This window comes from Synchiropus splendidus, chromosome 6 (assembly GCF_027744825.2).
Source record: "Synchiropus splendidus isolate RoL2022-P1 chromosome 6, RoL_Sspl_1.0, whole genome shotgun sequence".
Taxonomy (NCBI): domain Eukaryota; kingdom Metazoa; phylum Chordata; class Actinopteri; order Syngnathiformes; family Callionymidae; genus Synchiropus; species Synchiropus splendidus.
The window spans coordinates 1,383,847-1,400,160 of NC_071339.1; the positions used below are offsets into that span (position 1 = coordinate 1,383,847).

Below are 16,314 nucleotides of genomic sequence, written 5' to 3' on the forward strand. Positions count from 1 at the left end.
ACACTGTCCAGAACTTTCTTCGGAGCCTCAGAGGCTCTGAAGAGGCTCAGCTACATGCTGGCAGCAGAGAAAGTATCGGCCACTCTGCTGCTGAGAACAGCTTCCTTTCAACATGAACTTGCCATGAATCGCCAGTCAAATGAAATGCAACACTTTCAGCTGAACAAATGGGCGGCACTGATGAACGAGTCACTTTTTTTTTCTCCAGTATTAAAGTCCCATCTTCTAAGAGTTAATAGTAGCAAGAAGAAATGTCACCTGAAAAGGTGGTGAAGAGTGAAAGAATGACGCCAACCGACTCCCAGAAAATCTCAAATAACAATTGTCTTGGAAGATGATGGCCAGCAGAATATGCCACCACAAAAGACAAGTGACAATGACAGAACTCACAATGCCTGGGGATGCTGGGCGCCACACGCCAGAGGAGGTCACCACTGCTGCGAAGATGTTCCAAGGGATTGAGGATTCTGGAGACAGGCGCCTGGGCCCAGCTGTGATGTACAGTTACCTTCACACGCTGTTTGGCAGAGGCGATTTACAAGCTGACTCTGTCTCGGATGAAAAGTATGCGCTACGCCACTTTAGCCTCATTCAGTGAAGGTTTTGTTGGCCCAAAATAAGTTGGCTCAGAGGGAGAGGAAGGTGAAGAGCTGTGGACCAGTGGGTTTTTGAAGGTGGGTGTGGCAAGAAGCTGTGCAGCAACGGTGGACAGTATCACCGCTGTTGACTGTGTGTAGCATTTATTCAAACTCACACTGTAGTGAAAGGTAGATGAGGCTTCATGATGCAGAATTGACGGGTTGATGAGGCTTTATGGCACTGTATTGAAGGGTTGATGAAGCGTCATGACTCAAATCTTACATTGTGGTGAAAGGTAGATGAGGCTTCATGAAGCAGTATTGACAGGTTAATGAGGCTTCATGACTCAAAACTCACACTGTAGTGAAAGGTAGATGAGGCTTCATGATGCTGTCTTGAAGGGTTGGTGAGGCTTCATGACTCAGTATTGAAGAGTTGGTGAAGTTTCTTGAAACAGTACCCTGATTTCCAGAGTCCACCAGATGGCGCTGTCTGCTGCATAATGTTTGGACCTGCACTGGTGCAGGTTTGCTCTTATCTGATCTAATCTATATATAATCTGTATGTCAAGATATTATATTTGAGTGGTGGTGAAATAACTGACAGAATTGAACAAAGACTTTAGCATTGTTATTATTATTATTATTGTGGCCATGTCACTATTATTTTAAAACTGAAAACAAACACAGGTATTCAAAGTTTTTATTCTCATAGTTTTGCCGTGACTATCCAGGGGCCACAGAAACACAGGGCCATGGCTGCATGTGGGAACCGGGCCCCTTATTTATCGAACTAAATGACTAAGAAATGGATGAACATGGTTCTGCTGCCAACAGCAAGGTGAAATGCTTGCTGACTCAGCAGATAACTCTGGCACCATCTGTGGCCCTCTTTAGTTGCAGTTGGAGGCTCACGTTTGCGCAGAGCGTCCTACTCTTCCTGGTCCATGACGGTGACCCGGCCGGCCGGATCTGGCCTCTGGCCCTTGGGTTTCACACACAATAAAGAGCAGCTTTGCTTCTGTAACACAGGTCAAATGGGGGCAGCTGTTTATGAGGTGTCCGCGAAATTACCGCCTGCAAAAATGATCAGCCACAAACACTGAGTTAGCAGTAGAGTGCATCAGCTTTTTTTGTACTTGACCACTCAGAAACCTTTATGAGTGCCACAGTGGGGAAATTCATCGTGTCACAGCAGACAATGACGACAAAGACGGCGACACATATGAAAGACATGAAAGCTACGCAACAAACATCAAAGACAGACAGGAGCGCGCGGAGGCATCCAGCCCTGGCTCTGCTCCGCTGGCCGCCATGAAGCGCGACAAATGCCAGAACCAAAGGGCAAAACCATTAGTCGTGTATTGGAAAACCACGCTGCACACAAGTCTTGTCGCCTCCCTTTCCATGGACTGAGCTAGTGAGGCAGCTGGAGGACCACGTTACTTTGGTACTTATTTATTCATTGTTGTTGTTCATTATTAAGGGCTTTCCTAGTTGGTGGGATCCTCGCTGACATGACTCTGGCTCTGAGGGCCAAGCTTGTCCTGTCCCTCAGGTCAGAATTACGGCGCTCCAGAGAGAAGACGTGAAAACACTTCACTTGCAAGTGTTTTGAGCCTCATATTGCTGAAATGCATTGGGGCGCCATGACTCACACCTTGTCAAGCGCAGTCTCATCCAGCCGTGACTGTGGAGCAGTGGCATCAGCTGTGCGTCAGCAGCAGATACACACTCACTGTCATCAATTTATCTACTTCCAGAGGGCGCTGAAGCGTGTTTGTTTAACCCCTCCGGCCCGCGAGACGCTCTGGTTTAACACGTTTGCCACGTATGGTGGCAGCAGTGAGTCAGTGAACTGACTTGACAGCTGCAAATCTGTGATAGTGACCAACTGTGGAGAAGTTCTTGGAAAGAAACAGTGATAAAGGAAGTGATGGCGCCCCCTACAGGAAACACTCATGGATTCAAACTGAGCGTCTCACGGCCCAGAGGTGGGAAACTAAAAAAACTTCCAACCATGGGACTGATTTACACTTGACTTATGTCTTGAGTTTATTTTGAAAAAAATCTCTATATTTTTATATTATATTTTATATTATATATTTTTATATAAAAACTATATTTAAATTTGATGACGATGACTTGCACCTGTTCACCTTTTCGATGACAAATATCTTCGCATGATCGCATGGTTTCATGTCATTTCACAAGGTTTTGGGAGATCAAATATGGTTATTAAACACAAAAGAGCAATGAAACAGTTCTATCACTTGAGTGGGCCCTGAGATCACAAAGCTGCTTTACAAGACGTCCTGGCTCCACTGAAGAGTCTTGTCAACACAGACAGGTGGGCTTTGGCCAGGTGATGTTCAAACAAACAACGTGGTCAAAGCCAATGCACCACTGTCAATTCCTTTCTTCAGTGGTGGGACTGACCTTCGTTCCTCCTGGACATGATTCATGGTGCTCACTGGAGACGCCTGAGAGGAAGCTTGTTTGAAGCCCAAGTCCGCTTGAGAGCCAGGAATGTCGCGTACCGATCCTCAGCATGACGAGTCTCCTGAGAGGAAGAGGCTTCTTCAGCTGTTTCTTCCCTCCAGGTCAAACACTGGGCTCGTGTGACTTTATCTTCCAAGAGAAGCAGTTTCCTCTATTGTGCTGACAGCTGCATATTAACCTGTCCTCAACATTTCTGCTCAGCGATCGTGAGGAATCTGCTGGAGGGCAGCGGGCTGCAACTGCAGCTGAGTGCCTTTGTGGCAACGTCTCACTAATGGCACGCTCGCCTTCATCGCTACTCACCGCTCGGTGTTGCCCCAAAATAGACGGCTCATTGTTGTCAGTGATATCTGAATACGACCCAGGTTTCCAGGTCCAGGAAACAAACCAATACTCTCATTGAGCGCCATGGAAACTTTGCTTTTCTGGATGTGGTTTTCAATCCAATCGTATCTCTTTCATCAGATTGCAGGGGTCACTAGGTGGCGCTCTTGTTTGAGAAATGACCTGAGGTTTCATTGAATGAGTTGTTCGAGTCCAAACATTTTACTGGAGACAGCGCCATCTGGTGGCCTCTGAGAATCAGGACACTGTTTGGTGACTCCTCATCTGCCCTTCAATACTATGTCATGAAGCCTCATCAATCCTTTAACACTGTGTCATGAAGCCCCATCAGACCTTCAATACTGTGTCATGAAGCCTCATCAATCCTTTAACACTGTGTCATGAAGCCTCATCAGACCTTCAATACTGTGTCATGAAGCCTCATCAATCCTTTAACACTGTGTCATGAAGCCTGATCAGACCTTCAATACTGTGTCATGAAGCCTCATCAATCCTTTAACACTGTGTCATGAAGCCCCATCAGACCTTCAATACTGTGTCATGAATCCTCATCAATCCTTTAACACTGTGTCATGAAGCCTCATCTACCCTTTAACACTGTGTCATGAAGCCTCATCAGACCTTCAATACTGTCTCTTAAAGCCTCATATACCCTTCAATACTGTGTCACAAAGCCTCACCTACACTTCAATACCATGTCACGATACTTCATCAACCGCTGCGTCCCTGAAGAGAAGGAGCTTAGTGAATGTTCAGTAGTGAAAGTAGAAGCAAAACACTTAAGAAAACGGGAAGAACAACAGACAAAACCCAATAAATCTGAAAGGATTTTTTGAGCAGGAGGTTGCATGACATTTACCCGCGACACACGTGCAAACATGTTCACTGCAGACCCACACAACCTCAGTGGACCTGTGTAGCAGCTGCAGGGCCAGTCGGCTGGTTCAACAGCACCCACTGCAGCCTGGTTCCTCATAAACAAAAACCTATATTTCCTCTGGTGTCAGAATCACAAATGCTGCTTTAATGGTTTTCTTTTTTCGATCATAAAAGAGTTGCATCTTTCCGCTGCAGCTGGTCATATTCTTTTCACACGTCTCTGTTGTCCAACAGTCTGTTTCGGTGCCGAGTGAAGGATGAAGCTAATTCAGCTTAGTTTATGCGGCTCATTATGACAATACGAAAACAAACCTATAAAACTGTCTCTGAGCAGTGGATAATTTAAAAGTATTCATTAAACTCTTGTGATTTATGTCACAGCCAAAGGCGTTTGGGCGGTGAACAGGCACGGCATTAGTGCCTTGGAAAGAGTCCCGTTGAGTCCAACAGGCTTCATGACACCTTAGAGAAGGGTCGATGAGGCTCCGTGACACAGTATTGAAGGGCGGATGAGGCTTCAGGACACAGTATTGAAGGCTAGATGAGGCTTCAGGACACAGTATTGAAGGGTAGATGAGACTTCATGACACAGTATTGAAGGGTCGATGAGGCTCCGTGACACAGTATTGAAGGGTCGATGAGGCTCCGTGACACAGTATTAAGGGCCGATGAGGCTCCGTGACACAGTATTGAAGGGCTGATGAGGCTTCATGACACAGTATTGAAGGCTAGATGAGGCTTCAGGACACAGTATTGAAGGGTCGATGAGGCTCCGTGACACAGTATTGGAGTTGTAGATGAGACTCCGTGACACAGTATTGAAGGCTAGATGAGGCTTCAGGACACAGTATTGAAGGGCTGATGAGGCTTCATGACACAGTATTGAAGGCTAGATGAGGCTTCAGGACACAGTATTGAAGGGTCGATGAGGCTCCGTGACACAGTATTGGAGTTGTAGATGAGACTCCGTGACACAGTATTGAAGGCTAGATGAGGCTTCAGGACACAGTATTGAAGGGCGGATGAGGCTTCAGGACACAGTATTGAAGGGCGGATGAGGCTTCAGGACACAGTATTGAAGGGTCGATGAGGCTTCAGGACACAGTATTGAAGGCTAGATGAGGCTTCATGACACAGTTGGCTTCATGGCACAGTAGTGACGTGCCGATGAGGCTTCATGACACATTATTTAGGGGCCGATGAGGCTTCACGACATAGTGTCCTGATTTTCGGAGGCCACCAGATGGCGCTGACTGCTATAAAGTGTTTGGACTTGAAAAACTCATTTAATGCAACCTCTCATCCTTTCTAAACCAAGAGCGCCACCTAGTGGCCTCTGAAAATGAGGCCACTGTGCCATGTTTCATGAGGCCTCATCTGCCCCTCTCCAGTACATGATGGTCCAGTCCAGACTCTCCGACTCTGTGCTTCCTCTCCTTCATCTTCTCTCACTCGGACAAATGCATGAACTGGCTCATAGAGATGGTTGTTTTTTACGCAACATATCATCATGTTAAGCTGAACAGACTCATGAAGACCATTAAATCCCAGATTTATAGACTTGTTTTGGGGAATAATTATGTGAACTTGGATGAGATGATCAGACGGAAATGCAAGTGCAGTGAAAGCCGTGAGAAACAGTGAGAAGAATCCAGTCTTCAGCAGAAGGACGGCAATATTTGACCAACCCTGGATGCAGCCAGGCCATGCCACGCCTCACGTCGACAGGAAGACAGAGCCATAGATTGTGCCACGTTCAGCTCAGGCCGGACCTGTTTGATGGGCTCTCTTCTTCACCGCTTCACTGTGAGGCAGCACTCGAAATCAGAGTGTTTTGCCGGTGGGAGCAATGAAACCAGCAGTGACGGCGTGAGACGGCAGTGACAGCTGTGTCCACGCTGGCTGGAGTGACCTGCCACCACCCCCCTCCCCTTCTGCTGCCACCCCCCCACCCACCCACAGCCACCCATTACCTCTTGTACATAATGATGCATTGTCCAGAAGCCCAACTGAGGCCAAGCTGGTCAGAACTGGGCCAGATCTGTGCGCTCCCTGGGGACCGGCGGCAGAGTCTTGTTCCCAAACTTTAGCAAGGATGGTTCACGGACACAACAAAGTAAGTGCTTTTGGTTATCTTTTGGTTTTTCAAGTGATGATCACTGGCACAACAGAAGGGGCGACGCTGATCTTTAATAAGTCAATGCTTTTAGCAGTTTTCAGCAGCATTTTTAACTTGAGATTTGCTTCATATTTTGGTCTGTTTAATGACTTGAGGAATGTCTGATTCTCTGCGGGCAAAGCCGCTCAAAGGGACTTAATCTCTGGGCTACAGTTTCCCCTCTGAACTGGTGCATCAATTGAGTTGTTAACTCACTCAACCAGGGGAAACCTTGAGTGAGCTGGAGCCCTGACGGCGGCCATATCAAAGAAGCGGAGGCTTCCACCATGTCCCTCACACAGCCATGTCGACTTCCCTCTGGCAGCGGGCCCGGGCCCGTAACCCTGCGCCCCCTGCTCTCAAATAAAAGCCCATCGCTAAGTAGCACTGCGCTCCCGGCTCATAAAAGTGTCATAAAAGGTCTGGCTACAGACGTCTTCCGCTCCGGGACCCTGGAACATACCCAGCCGCTGGAGAGCCTTCTCTTTAAACAGCTGCTCAATAGTCACATGATATACTCGCTCCACACATGTATTTAAGAGGGAAAATAGATCACAGTGGTCTATTCGCCGCGGGTCCGTCCTGAAAAGGTCAGTGACTTCTGAGGCTCAAAAGCACATGGAGGTCTTCTAAACTAGTGCAGCATCGACGCTGATTCATGAAACAAACTCAGGCAAAATGTGCTGTTTTGGCAAGCCCCGCCTCCACAGCTGATGTCAGCTGCTGCCTCTCGTCCTCCAGGACGAACTGGTGGGTGGAGTTAAAGACATGCGGCGCATTTGGAGCGTTTTAAGGCAAATAAACGCCTGTGATGTCATTGGAATCTCTGGTATCTAGTTGTCCTCACAAGACCAGAGATCCTAGGAGGATGAGTGTTGAAGCTAAATGTATCTCAGCAAATATTATTGTCAATCATTTGAGCAGAACATTCAGTCACTTCAGTCACGACAGCCCTCGTTGTTTATTTATTTATTACTTCTGTTTATTCATGAATGATAATTATTATTATTATTATTACAGGTGGGATTCAATTAAAGATTTTGTGATGAATTCATCTCACTGAATCACAGTTTAATGGTGTCAGAATATTTGCCACAAGAAGCCACATTTTCCGACGTGAATGAATGTGGTATATGACTGAATCCAATGACGGAGCCACACAGACATTTAAACACCAGAATATTGTTGATTCTGCATCAGTTTGACAACAGCACAATAAATCACCATGGTGGCCCTATTTAAGTCTTTATATCACCGGAGTTCAACTGAAGCTCTTTTAGTGTCTGGAGAATATTTGTATCAGAATCTCAAGTCCATCCAGAGTGGTGGAAACCCTGGACACTGTTTAGTGAAAAACCTCCCTGAACCAAAGCCAACAGATGCTTTAGTTTGCTTTGGTTCAGGGAGGATTCCTCCATGTTTGTTGTTGTTGTTCTCATCCTAGCTGCATCAGTGGAGCAGGAGCTCCTGCACTGACAAAGGGTCCCTGCTGTCTGGAGAGCACACTGTTATAAATAAAATAAGATAAAATAAAATTTTAACATGATAACTTGTTAAAAGTCCCACCACAAATTATTACATGTTTATTTATATGGCATGACGTCCCAGTTGGTGGGATCCACGCTGACAATGAAGCTGATTCTGACTCCACCAGACCAACGTGAACTGAGGTGATCATATTGACTTTGACGTCTTTGACTGAAAGTGTTTGTCGTTGCAAGGTTTGCTGGTCTTTGATGGTCTGGTCCTTGGTCTTCCTCGGTCCCCATCCTGCGAAGGCAGCCCCGGCCCATGAGCCTGAAGACGATGGCTTTGACCTGGAGAACTACGACATAAATGCCGTGACAGACTGGGAAAACCTCAACATCTATGGAGACAATTACGACTACGACGACCTGGATGAGAAGGTAAGAGGTGACGTGAGGGTGAGGCGGGTGTTGGGTATCAGCCATTCTCACCCATGTGAGAGTTACATATTTTGGTTCCGATCCGAAGCAGCAGCTGACACGAGTTGGAGTCAGTCCACCATGGTCTGAAAGAGCGCAGCTGCCACAGGCTCAGGCTTATGCTTTGACCAGATGAGTCGGAAGGTTTCGTCCACTGATGCTCTTCTCGACACGTGTGTCGCTCTACTCGTGGGGACCAATTCCTGGAAACACACCTACTGCTGGGGAAACTTTAGATGGACCCCACAAGTTCAAGACTCAGTTTGAGGATAAAAACTTCAGGGGTTCAGAGTCCCAGTAACATAAATATAAATGTTCTCGTGTGGACCTTTGGCAAGAGGCTGATCTCATGAGGACTCCGTTTTGCTTTTTGGCTGGTCCACACAGTGTTTTGAGGATGAAGACTTCAAAATAACTGGGTTCCAGAGTCCTGGTTCAGGTTTCGGAGGAGAGGCTGGGGAGAGGGTCCTCACAAGGATGGAGATACAAGTGTATGTGCGTGTGTGTGGCCATCATCTTCTTCATGTTCATCTGGTTGACTGTAGGAAATCAAGTCCCAGAGATGATTGCTTGCAGACGGTTCTGTGCCTGTGTTGAAGAGGAAACTGAGGCGTTTATGTTTCCCTCCAGGGTGTAAGATGGGAAGATAAACACGCCAATCCTTGCATGCAGATCATGTCTCGCTTCCTGTTCACACAGTTGACAGCTGGAAACGTTTGATCATGTTTACTATTTGTTGGCAAACGTTTCATTTCTGACAGGATTCAGGACTTTGGTGCCGTGCAGCACATCAGCTGGCGACAGTGTTTAACGTCATTCACCATGTTGTTTTTCGGCTCCGCCATTGTCTATATTCCCCCTGGTTCCCCTGGGTTTTTCGGCGCTATACTCCTCCCAGAGAAAAGCAGCAGCGTCTAGTTGACAATACAGTGCAAGTGAGAGTTTCCCAACTGGATGGACTTGGGATTTGTTTTGTGCTTTTAGACGGACACCTCCTCACCAACGTGGCTGAAATACATTTGACCTCTCGTTTCATATGAACTCCCCACTCGACAGATGGAGGTGGGGACGGTCGCACCAGACTCCCCTCCAGCTTCTGAGGACTACGATGGCGAGGTCACCCCGCCCACACAAACTCCAGCTCCGGTCACGCTGGACTTTAAAGGACCGGGTCTCTTCGGACCAGAGACCGGGCTGGGTAAGTCAGTCTGCAACCCACTTGACGTGGCTCCCACATGAATGGAATTGTGTGTTGTCAGAGATGACAAACACCATGGTATTCCTATCCTTGTGGGGTCATTGTGAGGTTTCTCTCCTGGCCATCACCCTTTCCCCAGCCTCTCGCCCTAAACCTAACCATCCAAAACACATGGCTCACCTGAAACAGGGCTCTGAACCAAACTGGAACACAGTTAGAATCACCAAGGTACTAATCGCGTGGGGTCCAAATATCCCCACAAAGTCATACTGTCCTCACAAGGATCGTGTTTTGTCAAGAATTGGTTATTACACAGCGCCATCTGGTGGCCTCTGAGAATCAGGAAACTGTTTCACAAAACCTTACACAACTGATGTGTCAAACGGCCTTTTATCTGTGTATGTTGCTGTTATTATATATATTTTTACAATTAATTTCTGCTATTTTTCTGTTATTTTATATATTTTTATGATGCATTTCTGCTATTTGTCTGTTATTTTAAATATTTTACAATGAATCTCTGCTATTTTTGTTATTTTCTATATTTTATGATGAATTTCTGCGATTTCGTCTGTTGTTTTCAATATTTTGCAAGGGATTTCTGCTGCTTTTCTGTTATTTTTTATGTTTTTACAATGAATTTCTGCTTTTCTGTGGACAATCTGTACTATTCTAAAGTATATTCCACTTCAGCAACTTTGGTGACGTCATCGAGCGAGCTCTGAGTCTGGGCAGCTCAGGAGCCACTCTCTTCCGTGCTCTCTCCGCAGGGATGCCCGTATGTCTGCTGTGCACGTGCGTGGGTGGCAGTGTGTACTGTGACGACGTGGGCCTGGAGCAGATGCCCCCCCTGCCCAAGGACACCACCCACTTCTACGGCCGCTTCAACAACATCCGGCACATCAAGAGCAGCGACTTCCACAATCTGAGTGAGTGAGTGAGTGAGTGAGTGGTGCGAGCGGCGGAGTTGAGCCTCTGACAGTGCCGTGACGCCGCCTGACTGACCCTCCAGATAAGCTTCAGTCCATCGACCTGACTGAGAACCACATCGCTGAGATGGATGAAGACGTGTTCCAGTCCCTCCAGCAGCTTCAGGAGCTGCTTCTGCCGCACAACAACTTGAAGATGCTGCCTTTGCTGCCCAACACCTTGAAGCGCATTGACCTCCGCCACAACCGGCTCATCAGCCGAGGGCTGCATCTGGAGGGGTTTAAGGTGAGGAGCGGTGTGACTTTCCCTCCTGTCTGTCAGTGTTCTGATGATGGGACTGTCATCATCAAATTACACACATCTCACAAAAGATACGAAACAAAATCCCCTCCGCTGCCCTCACTCTGATTCTACGTCTGCGTCTGTCTAAATATCTGCCTTTTACACAAAGAAAAATGTGCATTTACATCTGTCCCCAGCTGCTGAAACACAACCGAAGCAGACCTGATGATAACCTGATCAAATAAATATAAAGACGAACAACTTCGTACTCATCTTCTACCTACTTGTTTTCATTCCAGATCCAATGGACTTTCTTTTCAGAACCTCCCCATCTAGTCTTTACACCTTTCAAGTAGATGAGGCTTCATGACACAGTTCTGAAGGATAGATGAGGCTTCATGACACAGTACTGAAGGGTAGATGAGACTTCATGACACAGTATTGAATGGTAGATGAGGCTTCATGACACAGTACTGAAGGGTAGATGAGACTTCATGACACAGTAATGAAGGGTAGATGAGGCTTCATGACACAGTATTGAAGCGTAGATGAGACTTTATGACACAGTATTGAAGGGTAGATGAGGCTTCATGACACAGTATTGAAGCGTAGATGAGACTTCATGACACAGTTCTGAAGGATAGATGAGGCTTCATGACACAGTACTGAAGGGTAGATGAGACTTCATGACACAGTATTGAATGGTAGATGAGACTTTATGACACAGTACTGAAGGGCAGATGAGACTTCATGACACAGTATTGAAGGATAGATGAGGCTTCATGACACAGTATTGAATGGTCGATGAGGCTTCATGACACAGTATTGAATGGTCGATGAGGCTTCATGACACAGTAGTGAAGGGCAGATGAGGCTTCATGACACAGTATTGAAGACTAGATAAGGCTTCATGACACAGTATCCTGATTCTTGATACCCTGATATTCTGATTCCACTAGGTGGCGCTGTCTGCTGGATACTGTTTCATTCTGACAAAGTTGTGATGAAAAATCATCTATAGTTCCGGGATCAACCAGGCCACAGCTGAACATATGGGAGCAGAGGAGGCCAGCGTGGTTTCATATTTATTTACTGCTTTTCTGTTGGAATCGCACGTAGCTTTCCTGATGGGATTATCAGGTTTTCCTGGCGGCTCGATCAAAGGTCATCATGTTTCCACTCTTGGCTCTGTCCTGTTCCGTAATCCCCCCCCCCCAGAGTTGAGGCGATGGAAAGCCCCGATTTGGCTGCTGTCCTGAGCAGAATGATGGGTTTGATCGAAGTAACCGGGAATGTGAGTGTGAGACCGTAGCCGCGCGTTTCATGATCCTTTCATGTGAATCCTCGCGCTTGGATCACGGTCTCCAAATAGTTTTGAAGTCAAATATTGGGATTGGTATATTTGGTTTTGTAACCCTACACTGCCCAGCGCCTCCTGCAGGACACCTGTCTAAGACGCCTTTGCATGTATATGTCTTTGCCTTCTCTCTGCAGGACATGGAGCAGCTGGAATTCCTTTATCTGTCCAACAATAATCTGGATTATATTCCCAGCCCTCTGCCTCTCAGCCTCCGAGTGCTGCACCTCCAGGTGAGCCGGCACACACACGTGACGTGACTTCATCTCACACCGAGTTTAATCTCAGGCGCTGGGCCTGATTCATACCACATGTGAGTCGGAACCAAAAGCTGTGTGAAGCGCTTCCAACGTGCTTCCAGATGCGATGCTGTCTGAACGCATCAGCATTTCCACCATGACATCTCTCTTGTGTTTACTACGAAATTAGAATAAAAGGCAACACGTTTCCAACGTTTCTATTTGACGGCTCAGTGGCGGAACGTTCCCTGTGCTTTAATCTTTCATTCCGACATTTTATTTATTGCTTTTTTTGCACACCGTTGGCCGAATCCCACCCCTGTCCTTTACAATATATTGAACCATACGCTGCTGGAAAATCATCAAATCTAGTCTATTTTTTTAACAGACCTTTACTGATGAATCATGAAGTGTATCACTCTCCAAACATTTCTCCTCCTGAGAAGTATGTTGTGTGTTTCTGTGCCAAATCAGACTGAACTTCAACACAAACCGCAGTAGCGGTTCTGTATTTCATCATCAAAACTAGCTCATGCCATCATTGACATGGTTGGAATGAAGCTCATTTTCCGAGGCCACGAGATGGCGCCCCTACGGTTTCATGGAACAAGTTGTTTTACAGCAGACGGCGCCATCTGGTGGCCCCTGAAACTCAGGCCACTGAATCGTGAACCCTCATCCACACGCCAGTAACTACTGTAGCTTAAAACCAGGATGTAAAAGGATGCAGTAGTGCAACTGAGCCAGTAATGTCGCGTGACTTTGTCCCAGCGAGCGGTTACTCTTCTGCTCAGGATGACTATGGCGTCAGTGAAGCATAACTAAGCAGCCGCACAGCACCAACGCACGTTCCCTGTGTGAAGCAAGGTGCAGACACCTGACCTGAACCAATGGAGGTCAACAAGCTAGAAACATCTGGAGAGCGTTGCGCTGACAAGAAGCGATGCGACTCATTGCTGCTTCATATTCCACCACATCTTCCACACGGGGCTGAATATTCATCCGCTCACGCGGACATGAGCGGATCATGTCCGCGTGGGACATGATCCGCTCATGTCCCACGCGGATCATGGATGCCAGAACAGAGCTGAGCGGTGCAGAGGGCCGTTTGGTGCTGGAGGCCCCGGGAAAGGCAGCTGACCCATGTGAGGAATGTTGTGAAATTGTTGCGCCAAGGTCCGCGACGGAAAGGATCATTCATGCTTTCCTTGCATCGTGTTTGGATCATCAGAGCCTCTTCGGCCGGTCTGGACCTCTGAAGTTGTGGGTGGTCCTTCCACCCCTGTTCAACACCAGAGGATGTAAATCTTAGATTGTGATGCAGGTGGTTTTGTTGTACAGGAAACACTCATTGTTTTATTCCAGGATCTCACTTTCCCTCTCAGTTGAATCTCTTTTTGCCTCAGCTTTGGCTGAAATGAAGTGTTGCTTGTGGTCAAGCTTTGTGTCGTTGCATTCCTGACCCACAGCGTAAGTGTAGTTGTATTATCCTGGGATCACATCACATGTCACTTCACACACCATTCGTCATGTCCGCACTGGGATTCCTACTGGAGGCCAGAGTTGGGTGAAGAAACTCTGCGTGTGAGTTGAGATTTCGTTCGGTTGACGTTGACCGAGGGGAGAAAATGTGTGGTGTCAGATCGGAGGGCTCAATTTCAGTGCTCCCCGACTTGCTGAACCGCCATGACAGGTTTTGGTTTTTGTTTCCAAGTTCACGTCCATCCACTAGGGACGGGTGATCACTTCTGGTCCACCATATCCTCCATAAACCTCCACCATGACAATCCTGCATCTCAGGATCAAGTGGATAAACCTGCGGCTCACTGGCTGCATCGGACCTGCACACGTGAACATGAGACGGTGACGGTGCCGCGCTCTCCAGCTCCACGGCATGTGACAGTTATGGAGAGTGTGGTGGACTGTGGTTCACCATGGTAGTTTGAAAGTGATGTTGAATCCAGGGAACCTTTGACCATGACACTGGTGGACTCTGACTCTCTGGATCCCTGTTTCTTTGATGAGATGGAGTGGTCCTCACAGGTTCTCTGAGGCGCTCCTCTGCCTTGGTAATGTTTCCTCAGCAGCATCTAGGAACTGTGTCCAGACTGCTCCATAGTTCAACTGTTCAGAGACATGAGACACAGCAGACAGACAGACAGACAGACGGCTCCATTGAAGCCCTAAATAAAGCTGGCAGAGCAGCCTGTCAGACACCAGCGGCTTCTACCAGAGACCTGAAACATTGAGTTGCTCATCTCTGCACTGCAGACTTCACTCTTCTATTGATGCTGGAGACAAACTCCACTCCTGAGTTCCATCATCAAACAGAGAGACTGTAGTGTCCAACACATGGAGGAGAAGGAACATGGCTTCATCCTGACCATTATCACAGACATGACAACATTTATCATGATCACCCATATTGCCCATCCACTTATTCCTGGCACTGCAGGGTCTCAGGACGACGGAGCAGGTGCTGCATGCATCGTCTGGTTTTATTAATTCCAGAAAATTGTTTGTTCAATTCCAAACACACACACACATCTTGACGGCGTTAGTTCTGGGTATTGAGTTTTAGAGGCCAGGAGTCCCCATGGCAACCGTGAGAGAAAGCCTGAGCCTGAGTGATGTGATAGCGCTTGTCCATCCTGCAGAACAACAACATCCAGGTCCTGCATGAAGACACGTTCTGCAACAGCCACGATCGCAGTTTCATCCGCCGCAACCTGGAGGACATCCGGCTGGATGGGAACCCCCTGGACCTGAACCTGTTTGCTCCGGCGTACATCTGCCTGCCTCGCCTGCCTGTGGGAAGTCACTGACCGTGTCTCGCCCCTCCACCTGCATCTGGCTTCTCTTGTGTTAGATTAAAATGAAACCTTGAATCTTGACTGTGTTGCTTTGATTTTCTTGTCTGAGGCAACGTCTTAAATCTCTGTCCAAACTGGTTCACACACAGTATGGTCTGGACCATACATTCAGGATGGTGCACTGACTGACACCACCATCACTTTAATTGATAAGGACCATTTGGGTCCCTCATGACAAGAAATGGTCTAGAAATTGCCCATATTGTACGTTTAACAGCGGACAAAACGCCTGGAGTGAGATTTACATTGACAGCAAGAGCTGATCGTAATGTTTGCTGAATAAAAACAGACTTGAAATCATGTAAACGGGTTGCTATTTACGAGTGATGGGCAGATGAGGCCTCATAAAACAGTGTCCTGGTTTTTAGAGGCCACAAGGTGGCGCTCTTGGTTTAGAACTGATGTGAGGTTTCATTGAATTAGTGGTTCAAGTCCAAACTTTTCACAGCAGACAGCGCCATCTGGTGGCTTCTGAGAATCAGAACACTGCGTCATGAAGTCTCATCAGCCCGTCAATACTGTGTCATGAAGCTTCATCTATTCAGTCCTATTCACTAAGAAGACCAGGGTGTAGGCCATATGTGGCCCTTTGCTTGTGTTCTTGCGGCCCTCAGGAGGTCAGACTAAAGGATGTCGTCATTTTCTGTCATCTTTTTATCCTGTTTCCGTTTTAGCCAGTACTAGTTCAACAGTAAATACAACACATTCATGACTAAATTTTAGTTTCTTTTTTGTCATTCTAGTATTTTCCTCAAAATGTGTTGAAATAAGTTGCCTTTTCATCTTCGCTGTTCAGTACATAGTTTTATTATTATTATTTCTATTCAAATAAATGGTTAATTTCCTCCTTGTTACTTAACATTTTTTTTTCTTGCACGTTTCGCAGTCACCGCCACCTTTCTTTTGGCATGGTGTCCCCTCACAACAGTCACAGTTGATATTGTGGCCCTTTAGGAGACTGAACTGCCCACCTCTGGTGTAGACTGAGGAGGGGAACAGGAACTAACCCCAGCAATATAACGTCTGC

The 16,314-nt window shown here is 47.0% G+C and overlaps 1 protein-coding gene across 2 annotated transcripts; it reads left to right on the plus strand.

Moving 5' to 3' along the window:
• The first annotated feature begins 1,879 nt into the window (after positions 1-1,879).
• On the plus strand, positions 1,880-15,753 carry optc (opticin). 2 transcript variants are annotated; one of them, XM_053869422.1, is made up of 7 exons: positions 1,880-2,028; positions 8,184-8,369; positions 9,465-9,606; positions 10,377-10,535; positions 10,619-10,821; positions 12,313-12,408; positions 15,072-15,753. In XM_053869422.1, the coding sequence occupies exons 2-7, from the start codon at positions 8,199-8,201 to the stop codon at positions 15,237-15,239; spliced, it is 939 nt and encodes a 312-aa protein (XP_053725397.1). In that variant the 5' UTR covers positions 1,880-2,028; positions 8,184-8,198; the 3' UTR covers positions 15,240-15,753. The 2 variants fall into 2 exon arrangements, with proteins under 2 accessions (XP_053725397.1, XP_053725396.1); XM_053869421.1 differs by lacking the exon at positions 1,880-2,028 and adding an exon at positions 6,308-6,420 and having other exon boundaries at positions 15,072-15,752.
• Positions 15,754-16,314: the final 561 nt, after the last annotated feature.